Source organism: Spea bombifrons, chromosome 8 (assembly GCF_027358695.1).
Source record: "Spea bombifrons isolate aSpeBom1 chromosome 8, aSpeBom1.2.pri, whole genome shotgun sequence".
Taxonomy (NCBI): domain Eukaryota; kingdom Metazoa; phylum Chordata; class Amphibia; order Anura; family Pelobatidae; genus Spea; species Spea bombifrons.
Genome location: NC_071094.1, coordinates 6,764,436 through 6,775,764, shown reverse-complemented (window position 1 = coordinate 6,775,764; position 11,329 = coordinate 6,764,436). Strand labels below are relative to the sequence as shown.

The 11,329-nt window shown below is 45.0% G+C and overlaps 1 protein-coding gene across 1 annotated transcript; it reads right to left on the bottom strand.

The window, feature by feature from the left end:
• On the bottom strand, positions 1-2,898 carry ZDHHC12 (zinc finger DHHC-type palmitoyltransferase 12). The gene is made up of 5 exons (XM_053473036.1): positions 2,739-2,898; positions 1,841-1,977; positions 1,656-1,745; positions 1,351-1,517; positions 1-613 (listed from the first exon to the last, which is right to left on the bottom strand). The coding sequence occupies exons 1-5, from the start codon at positions 2,833-2,835 to the stop codon at positions 298-300; spliced, it is 807 nt and encodes a 268-aa protein (XP_053329011.1). The 5' UTR covers positions 2,836-2,898; the 3' UTR covers positions 1-297.
• Between the last annotated feature and the right edge of the window lie 8,431 nt (positions 2,899-11,329).

Below are 11,329 nucleotides of genomic sequence, written 5' to 3'. Positions count from 1 at the left end.
TTATTAGTAGAAAACTAATTTATTTACAGTACTTCATTATTACCACAAAAGGCGCATGAACAGATTAGGTATAAGGAAAAGAAACGTATAATGCCTCACCATGATTCTGTGTTTTGAGTGTAAGCTTCTCAGCCAAGTTTTATAGAAGAAGCTGTCCGGGGCATGGCTTATTGACCTTTTGGGTCCATACATGTAAACGACAGATGGTAAATGCTTATCGCAGCCCCTAACCAGCATTTTATACGTCCAGCGCCTGTTTTGTTTCAGAGGATAAGGTTACATTAATTAGTTTTTATTTTAAACCGTGACGTATGCGTCTCGCGAATAAACCCTTTCCCAGGCCACGCTTCCAAACGCGCAGAAGAAGCTCCACGTGTTACGGATAACGCCCTCGTCAAAGGGGCTTGTGTCCGAGTCGCAGTGTTTAAGGTAAGAGATCCGATGGAAGGACATAAACTCCCAGGTGGTGACGTTGCAGGAGATGAGATAAAGGTGGCAGACGAGGAGCAGAGCCACCACGACCGTGAAAACGCTGATCACAGCGAATGCCAGGAGCAGGACGACGTTCTCGGTGAACCACTGGTTCCATGTAGCTTCAAAGTGGAAGCCAGACCTGGAATAGCAATGGTTTCATTTTGTCACCTTATTCAATAAACATGCGACGAGGCAGTAAAGGACGTCTGCAGCTTTATCAGAGGTAGGAGTAAGAGTACAAGTTTAGAATATGTAATCAAAATAGTTTTATTACAGTCACCAACATAAGTGCTAGAGTTACAAGCGCCTCCTCCGCGGTGCTCAATTATAAATCTTTAAAAGGGACAATATAATGTTCCTTACAGCCTCACACACAAAAAAATGCATAAAAAAGTACTTTAAGAACTTTAATATGCACTTAAATAATAAAAATATATATATGTATTTGAGAGAGAGAAGCTGCAGCTCCCCTGCGAACTGATAATTCTTCTCATTGATTGGCTGCTTTTTAGGAACCAGGTATAAGAAAGTGCTGCCATTTATATCAACAGGAGGGCATTCCCCGGGACAGTAACCCTGAACCACTTTCACAGAATCCCCCCCATGCACACGCAAAGGGGTCATCATTAAAGTGCATATTATGTCTGGGGTGTCCCTTTAACCCCTGCATGCCAACGGGCTCACAATGCAATGTTTTTATTGGTTTAAGGACAACCCATGTCCTTAAGGGGTTAATTCCGTACACGGCATAAACCCTTTCTCTAGTTTTAGAACGCGCTTTTCTGTATGATGTATGATCGGTAGATGTACAGTGAGTATACGTTAACGTGCCAGACTCCGGGGGGTCCGCGCCAGCAGTACTAATATTCTCCTTACCAGCCTAGGCGGAAAGCCCACAGCAGAACCCCGAGCTGGACGCAGAGATACAGGACGAACAGGGGGTGGTTTTTCTCTCCCACGCAGTTCTCTATCCACGGGCAGTGGTGGTCGTACCTCCGGACACAGCGCTGGCAACACTTGCAGTGCCGCGCTCTCATTGGCTGCTGCGATGACAAAATATTACATGTTAATAACGCCCAATAATGTCTTGGATATCAAACAAGTTACTGCAAACAGTGCCGGATAGGAGTACTAGGAGTAAGTTGCATTGCTGAGTAGGACAGCAGCAGCCCACCACGAACCTTCAGCAAGCAGTATCCACAGCGCCTGGGATTAATAGGGTTAGGAGTCCCGGGAATCAGACCCTCCTGTTCTTCGCTTGGTGCAAGAGGCTAAAAACAGAAAAAAAGAATAGCTTGAGCGGTGCGTGTGCCGACCCCCAACATAGAGGATATTCCGTGTTAATACGTAAAGAAACACGCGATACCTTCTCATCAGGGTCGGAGAGCACGTACCCCGGGTCCATCAGGGATACCACGTAGTACAAGCCTGTGGAACACAGCACTAAGAACACAAAACCCAGCGGCTGAAGCGCCCGCCAACGTTTCTCCTCATACCAAAGATCTGTAACACAGAGCAGGATCCAGAAACCGAGTATACAGAGCCGGACTCCTTATAGCCACACGGATCACACGCATAGCCACACAGATCACACTCATGGCCACACACATGACATTAATGGTGGTCTCTTAAGTGAAGGTTAGCCATCTCTGGCACAAAGGTTTCAATAACATCTTCATCGATCACCCAGGAGCAGGGCGGCCGTAAGGGGGCGCAGACAGTCCCCGTGTATAGGGCGCAGACAGTCCCCGTGTATAGGGCGCAGACAGTCCCCGTGTATAGGGCGCAGACAGTCCCCGTGTATAGGGCGCAGCCGCGCAGACATGTCACCCTCATTAGCCCTGGCAGCCCACTATCTGAGACTAGGCACACAGGGCCCACAACGTGCGTTTGGACCCTTGTGGGTTTGGGGCCCTGATTGGACCTTTTGGGGATTGGGGCCTCGTAGCACTATTGGGACCATGGGGGGAGGGCTACCTGTCAGTTTGTAAAAGGCCCCAATATATCTGATGGCAGCCCCTCCCAGGAGACATTTAAAGGGTTTAAATGCCAGTCTACGAAAGGTCTTTCCCGTAAACGTGGAATAAATGCATTGTTAACCCCTTACTAGACAGGGCAGGAGGCAGTGAGCTGCACAGGATTACGAGAGATAGTCCGTCAGATGGCATTGATAGGGTTAACATGAGGTGATACGGTATTGCCCCAGTGTCAGACTCCATGGCACATCCAGGAAGGTAACGTAACGTAACTGCCCCTGTCCTTACCGGTGTCGTGAAGGCAAAGTATCAGAGCGACAGCCAACGTCAGCGCCGTGTGCACCGTCCTCACCCAGATTCCCGCGCCGAACACACTGTGGTACATGCTGTCCCGACATCTGCCCCTTTTTGTCCCCAGCAGCAATCAGTGGGCGACCCGGAAGCGCATGCGCAGCATTGGAACGCGGAAGTAAGTTTCCATAGTAACAGAGGCGACGCCTCATTAGCTAGACGTTTACGTTTCCTGAGAGATGATTGGCTAACTTTTAGCGAAGAGAAGGAAAAGGAGCTGTAAGGAGAAAAGAGGAAACAGGGCCGGACTGGGCCACCGGGATACCGGGAAAGGTGGAAGCTCCGCCCCCTCGAGCTCAGACTGCTGCAGCACCGGATGTCAGGTCAGTGGCATCCTGTCAGCATAGAGGAGAACGGTGTGCAGCTGCCAAGAAGTCAAGAGAAGTAGAAGGTGAGTAAAATAATGTATTTTTTGTACTGTATAATGTTTTTTGTATTTGTTAAAAACAAAAAAATTCGGCATGTGTGTGTGTATGTAAGTGTGTCCCCCTTTATGCCACTCTGCCTCAGAAATGCCTTATACCCCCCTATATGCCACTCTGTCCCATGATATGCCTTTTAACCCCCTATATGCCAGAGTTGCATATAGGGGTATAAGGCATTTCTGGATGCAGAGTGACATATAGGGGGTCAAAAGGCATATCTGGAGGCAGAGTGGCATAAAGGGGGTTAAAAGGTATATCATGGGGCAGAGGAGCATATAGGAGGGTATAAAGCATATCGGGGAGGCAGAGTGGCATATAGGGGGCATAAGGCTTTTCTGGAGGCAGAGTGCCCCATGATATGCCTTTTAACCCCCTTCATGCCACTCTGCCTCCAGAAATGCCTTATGCCCCCTATATGCCAAGCTGTCCCATGATATGCCTTTTAACCCCCTATATGGCAGAGTGGCATATAGGGGGTTAGAAGGCATATCATGGGACAGAGTGGCATATATTATTTTTTATTTAATATGGCAAGCTGGATCGGCTTGCCATATAAAGTAAACAAAAATGTCCCATGATATGCCTTTTAACCTCCTATATGGCAGAGTGGCATATAGGGGGTTAGAAGGCATATCATGGGACAGAGTGGCATATAGGAGGGTTGAGGCATATCAGGGAGGCAGAGTGGCATATAGGGGGGTATAAGGCTTTTCTGGAGGCAGAGTGCCCCATGATATGCCTTTTCACCCCCTTTATGCCACTCTGCCTCCAGAAATGCCTTATACCCCCCTATATGCCACTCTGTCCCATGATATGCCTTTTAACCCCCTATATGCCAGAGTGGCATATAGGGGTATAAGGCATTTCTGGATGCAGAGTGACATATAGGGGGTCAACGGCATATCTGGAGGCAGAGTGGCATAAAGGGAGTTAAAAGGGATGTCATGGGGCAGAGGGGCATATAGGAGGGTATAAAGCATATTGGGGAGGCAGAGTGGCATATAGGGGGCATAAGGCTTTTCTGTAGGCAGAGTGCCCCATGATATGCCTTTTAACCCCCTTTATGCCACTCTGCCTCCAGAAATGCCTTATACCCCCCTATATGCCACTCTGTCCCATGATATGCCTTTTAACCCCCTATATGGCAGAGTGGCATATAGGAGGTTAGAAGGCATATCATGGGACAGAGTGGCATATAGGGTATAAGGCATTTCTGGATGCAGAGTGACATATAGGGGGTCAAAAGGCATATCTGGAGGTGGAGTGGCAAAAAGGGGGTTAAAAGGCATATCACGGGGCAGAGGGGCATATAGGAGGGTTGAGGCATATCAGGGAGGCAGAGTGGCATATGGGGGGTATAAGGCATTTCTGGAGGCAGAGTGACATAGGGAGTAAAAGGCATTTCTGGAGGCAGAGTGGCATATAGGGGATTAAAAGGCATATTATGGGGCAGAGTGGCATATAGGAGGGTATAAAGCATATCAGGGAGGCAGAGTGGCATATAGGGGGCATAAGGCTTTTCTGGAGGCAGAGTGCCTCATGATATGCCTTTTAACCCCCTTCATGCCACTCTGCCTCCATGAATGCCTTATACCCACTATATGCCACTCTGTCCCATGATATGCCTTTTAACCCCCTACATGTCTCAATCATAGCTTTTATTAAATATGGAAAAAAATAGTCTACATGAATTAATAAAGAAATAAAAGTTTCTTACCAGAATATGGTGAAGAATAATGTGATCACTGTTTTGTTCCACTGAATAAAATGGAACTCTTTCATCTAAAAAATGTTCGCAGTAGTAAATGTTTTGATCCCATTATGTGTAATGTATTTCATTTATTAGGGCCTTTTAACACTTTTGCTTTCTGGCATTTTAATACAAATAATGAGATAAAAAGAATGGCACATAGTGTGACTCGGGTGTGTATAAGGGGTGCGTGTGGGTATAAGAGCTTCACCGTGAGATAAACTATATGGGGCTGGTCTCCAAATTTTTCCAGGGCTGCTTTTCAGTCCCAGTCCGGCCCTGAGAGGAAAGGTAGGAAAGCATCCAGTGAGAGTGAGAGTGGATTGGTATATGTGTGGATTAGTGTATGTGTGGATTGGTATGTGTGTGGATTGGTAAATGTGGATTGGTATATATGTGTGGATTGGTATGTGTGTGGATTGGTATGTGTGTGGATTGGTATGTATGTGGATTGGTATATATGTGTGAATTAGTGTAAATGTGGATTGGTATATATGTGTGGATTAGTGTATATGTGTGGATTGGTATACGTGTGGATTAGTGTATGTGTGGATTAGTGTATGTGTGGATCGGTGTATGTGTGGATTAGTGTATGTGTGGATTGGTATATGTGTGGATTGGTAAATGTGGATTGGTATATATGTGTGGATTAGTGTAAGTGTGGATTGGTATATATGTGTGGATTGGTATACGTGTGGATTAGTGTATATGTGTGGATTAGTGTATATGTGTGGATTAGTTTATATGTGTGGATTAGTGTATACATGTGGATTAGTGTATACACGTGGATTAGTGTATACGTGTGGATTGGTATGCGTGTGGATTGGTATATGTGTGGATTAGTATATGTGTGGATTGGTAAGTGTGTGAGAGTGATGTGTGTTATGCTGTACCATTTCCAATGTCTTTTTCATGATCTAATTATGCTCTAAAAGTACATCATAACTCCCATCACTCTATACTGTTCCATACAGTGGCAGAGCTGGGAGGCCTTGCACCCCCACCGCAGGACTCCTGAAAGGTAAGTGAACTTTAAAGAGGGAAAGGGTAGATAGTTAGGAGGGGGTAGATAGGGAGAAGGGAGTGAGACAGGGGAAAGGGGGTAGATAGGGAGAAGGGAGTGAGAAGGGGTAGATAGGGCAGAAGAGAGTGAGAAGGGGTAGATAGGGCAATTATACTCCTATCATGCCAAGTCTGCGAGTACATCCTGGAATCTGGGTATGCCTGGGCATGATAGGAATGTGATTCCTGTTAATCATATATATATATATATATAAATATATAATATTGTTATTTAATTGTTTTGTCCTATATTGGTGTATTACTTACCTTAACCCCTTAAGGACAATGGGCGGTCCCCAAACCCATGGAAAACAATGCATTTTGAGCCCGTACATGTATGGTCTTTGTCATTAAGGGGTTAAATAAAAGTGTTAGATTTTTTTTATGGTGTGGGGGGGTCATATTCAGTTTTGGCCAGGTAAATGCTGCACTTTCGGTTTCAGTCCAGAATTCGTTTCGGTGCATCCCTACTACTAAGCCAGGCAATGAAGTGCTGGGCCTACATCACATCAGTGTTTGGCGTAGTATATGGTGATTGGGGTTTTGTTACAAGTTTTGTTACAAGTTTTTATTCCTTTCTTTTTTTGGGATGGGGGGGCGCCAGAGGAGTAGTCCGCACAGGGCGCCAGAACACCTAAGGCCGGCTCTGGCGTAGAGTCAGTACTCTCAGAAAGGCAGAGTTACTCGAAGATGACAGAATGATTTTTTAGATGGTGATCTGGTGACTTTACCTCTGTAACAGTCTAGTGTTTCATGGCCAATAAAAGTCCAGTGCAAGAATATTTTGTATCATTGTTTTGTTTATTTTTGTTGATTTTTTTCTAAGTGCTAAAACATGAAATCACCAACCTATCTTAAATTGTATCTGACAATGAGCACCGGAATAAAGTGTACCTGCGCTATACATGAACTGCTAAGAGTATTGTATTGACCTCGTCAGGACCTTAGATGCCAAGAGTTCTTGCCAAGTTTAGCCCTTTTGAATACTACAGTTATAGCCATTTTTACCAGATAACCATAACATCTTGTTGGGTCATCTGGGGTTAAATAAACCTGAAAAATGTATGACATTCTTGTTTAGTGTAAAATATGGCACCATACTGAAAAAAAACACATTGTGGCCAGACAGAGGACATCTCAGAAACATTATTGTTCTCCTGTGACCATGCGGCAGAAGAGTTACATTGTCACCAGACACACGACATCTCAGAAGCATTACTGTTCCTCCGTGGCCGTGTTGGGTTCCATCCTAGGTCAGAGTGAGTGTCATCATAAAATTGTGGACGGATGGTGTACCGCTTGGAGCTCCTTCTTCTTCCCAAGTCTTTCAGCTTTGTGTTCACCTGCATGAAGTGGGTAGATTGTGGATAGGTGAATGGTTTTAGGAAGGTGCTTGGTCTCAGAAGACACATGGGGTGTGTGGAGTATATTAATACAGTATCAAATTTTGTTGTATGGGCTAGAGCTCACCGCCGTAGATTGGACTGTACCTGTATGAAGAGAGAAGTGCTCAGCTGCAGAGACTCTGTACGTTCACTAAGGTCATTCAGGAAAGCGGTGTGTTCTGCTAAGGACATCTTCAGGTCTTTGCAATGCTCCTCCATGGACGTGAATCCAGTGTTGTTGGCTCTGTCGCTGAGCTCCTGTCACAGACCGACACTGCTTATTAGACATACTTACACCATCACCATGGCTGGTCTTAGAACTAGCCTTCAAAGCTGCCTGGGGTATCAGAATTACGGGGCACAAAGCAGTAAAGTATTCTTCATAGAGAGACAGATCTAAAGTGGTGGGCGCTCTGGGCCACCTTACTAGAGGCAGATGGTCTTATTGGAACCAAATCCATTGTGAACCTCTTTCCTCTCCTGATGTTCCTTCAGAACGTTTTTTGTAAACACATATTAATTTTGTTTAGAAAGATAAAATGGTGAAAAAGTGTGTGGTGGTATCAAAAAGGCCCTCGACTGACCTATTAGGACTGGACCTTTAGGTAGTGTAGTTGCCCCTGGGCGTGAGAAGTTAAATGTAACTCCAGCCAGCTTCAATGGTGTTTTATGGCTATTTCCCCACCACCTTCTATCTACGAGCTGGCACACAACACCTGCCTTTTCCCAGCCCCATGGCATCATTTACAGTCTTGGCCACAGATACATTCCTTGTCATGATAAGTATTTAAAACCCAAGGGACGAAAGCATTATTGGAAAGAAGAGAAGAAAGCCGTACCTCTGCCACAGACAGTTTAAGATGCTCAAGATTATCGATCTGACTCCTCAGGTGCTGCTCCAATTCTTGTATGTGTAAAAAGCATTCATTTCCAGATACGTCAACGACAGATGTCCTCCTGGAAGCATCGGGGTTGTTTGGAGCATCCGATAACAGCATTGTTCTGTTGATAAGAGGTTGATACCGAACCTTGTGAACAGGTGAACCGTAAAGTACGAGCAATTGCACAGGGCCCTCCTCTTTACATCACTGGGGACTTCAATCCAGTCCCTGCTTAATTTTGAGGAGAATCTGCCCTGAGCACTTAGTGAAGGGTTTACGTTAGGCTTAGAATTGGGTTTACGTTAAGCTTAGAATTGTCAGAATACGTTGGCATTCACAAAATGAACTCAACTAGAATATTGATGACTTCACTTCGCAGCAGGATCTTTCGTTGAGGAGAAACTCACCAGAGGTGGCCCTTCCTAATACTTTGTACTTGAATAAGAACCCCTGACCTAGCTCTTGGTGATTTGGCTTTTAGAGTAAAAGTTTGCTTTTTCTTCTAGTGTGGACCTGGTTCTGAAGATGTGGCCTAATAAGGAACAGAATGTGATCGTTGTGTTGGAAGCTTAGCAGGGATCTGCTTTTTTTCCATACCTCTGGAGATGTTGACCGTCCAGCTCTTCTGGAGATGTTGACCGTCCAGCTCTCCTGGAGATGTTGACCGTCCAGCTCTCGGGTTGTTTCTGGATGTCCGGTACCGGTTAAAGTAGCACCCGACCTCAAATAGTCGAACTTAGCTCCGCCGTGGGCTGTGGACCTGCAGGTGTGTGGGAGGAATAACGTTCCAGACGAATTCATCTCCACACTAGGGCAGGAATGACTGGAATCTCGGCTCCGTCTGGCAGCAGAAAGGGAATTTCTCCTCCCAAACGGAGAAATGCAAAACCTTAACCTTTTCATTACTGCGTTCCTCTACGCCATGAAAAACGCATTTGTGGCAAATCTGTGTTACATTTATAGAGCGCCAGCAGATTCCATAGCGCTTTAAAACACGTTTTCTCCCAAAAAATCATCTTTATGGAATTTCATGTAGTTGGTTGCAGTCCATTTTTTAATGGGATTATATTGAACATTTTGGAAGCACTACTGTAAAGGGGGAGCTAGATCACAGGGCTGACGGCATTGTACATTCTGAGTCCCCTCTGGTCCTTGGCATACTTGGGCCAAGGTGCCCATCTGTCGATTATGGGCAATTAACATGGGCAATGAAGGGACCCCACTATAAGTATGGTTTGGTGGGTGACGAGACCTTCTCTACATCTCATGATACAGCTGAGAAAGTTTATGTTTTACAGGGTCCTGTAATTGTTTTTACGGGCAACAAAACATTAACTTTACGAGCGAATCAATGAGTAGAGTTAAGGAACGCAAATGATTCATCGCTAACCGGCTTTTCTATTCATTTAATACCAAGAACAGCTCACAGCTTTACATTTGAATGCCTCAGTTAATAATTACAGAATGATTTTGCAAATTAGAGAGGCTCGGATTGGCCATCTGGCACACCGGTCAAATAATCAGGGGGCTGGTGGGCGATAGCGCCGCTTACTTACCCCTACTGCCCCTCCAGTGGCAGATCGGGTCCTGCAGTGTGCCGGCTGAACATATGCAGCCACGCAATACACAATATGTAGCCACACAATAAATAAAATAAAAAAAACATATCTTATTTGCTCGATTGTTAGATGACCCCCCCCAAAATATGAATATTTGGAAAAAAAAAGAAAAAGCCTGAATATAAGACTGCCTTATAGGAAAGAAAGTATTTTATATTATATTCGAGCAAATACGGTAATTTGCAGCCATGCGCATGTCATTCGGCAGCCGCTGGCCGTACCTGGGGACTTTTGCCCCAATCTCGGGGTAAAGGGGCAGATTCTCAGGGTCACACAGCCTAGAACTGACTCCATTCTATTCTACACTTCTATGATCGTATTTATAATGTGTGCTTTTGTGACCGGTATGTCATGGTTGATATCCCTGCTTGAATGCAGGTGACCCTATCCTTAAATGAAAGACAAGTCACTGTCAAGGTTTACACGAGGACCAGTATTAGACGTTCGGAGAGCCACCACATAGAATCAGTGGAAAGAATCGTATGACCGTGGAGGAGGAGATGTACTTTACTTTTCTAAAGTAGGGCTGTCGAGGACCCTAAACAATAACATTAATAAATACGGAAACATTTTTATCGGACTTTATTCATCCAGCTCATCAAATTATTATTATTATTTTTTTACAAAACACAATACACAGTACAACTGCACGTGTAGCTTATATTTCTACACCCGTCCCGATTCCCAGGAGGAGCAGTCGGCTAACGTGAAAGAACGTCCACGGAGATGAACAGGAGAGAACTCCACGGCAGTAAAAGTCCTAAACGCGGGAGGAACGCGAACGAAACAGCGAATGTACTTTGAAATCTTTCGTTTGGAATCGGGGTCGAAGCTGGTGCAAAAGACAGACGGACACCTACTTCTTGCCGGAAAGCGTGTCTTCTCCTGGAAGTTAGGAGCTGGACCTCCCATGGTCCACGAAGCCTTCAGAGAACGTAATATTAAGATTGCAGCTTTTCCAGAAGAGAGGGGCAATGAAACATTTCCAAACCCCAAAGTAGCAGAAGTCCAGTATTGTTCAGTTTTCAGTACTTTGCTATATCTACCGCAGTCATGATCCATTTCCGGCTTGTGAAAAGTCCTAGCGTAACAAGCATTTTAATGCACCGCTATGGTATCTGTCAGAGGCATGATACTGCATGTAACTAATTCCCCGGTCTCTTATAAATCCTTGTAAACAGGGCAAACACTGGTTGTCTCTCAATGCTTTCTTCTGGTATTTGCCATAGGCACTAGATTGCAGTAGCTATACCTTCCCATACCCTACGCCTGTCAGGGAAGACATCTCTGTAGACCCCCATAAAGAATAATTTTAGAATAAACCCAGATAGCAAACGGAAAAGGTTACGGTTTAAAGCTAGGTGGCAAAACATTAAAAGATACAGAAAATATATAGATGTTTATAC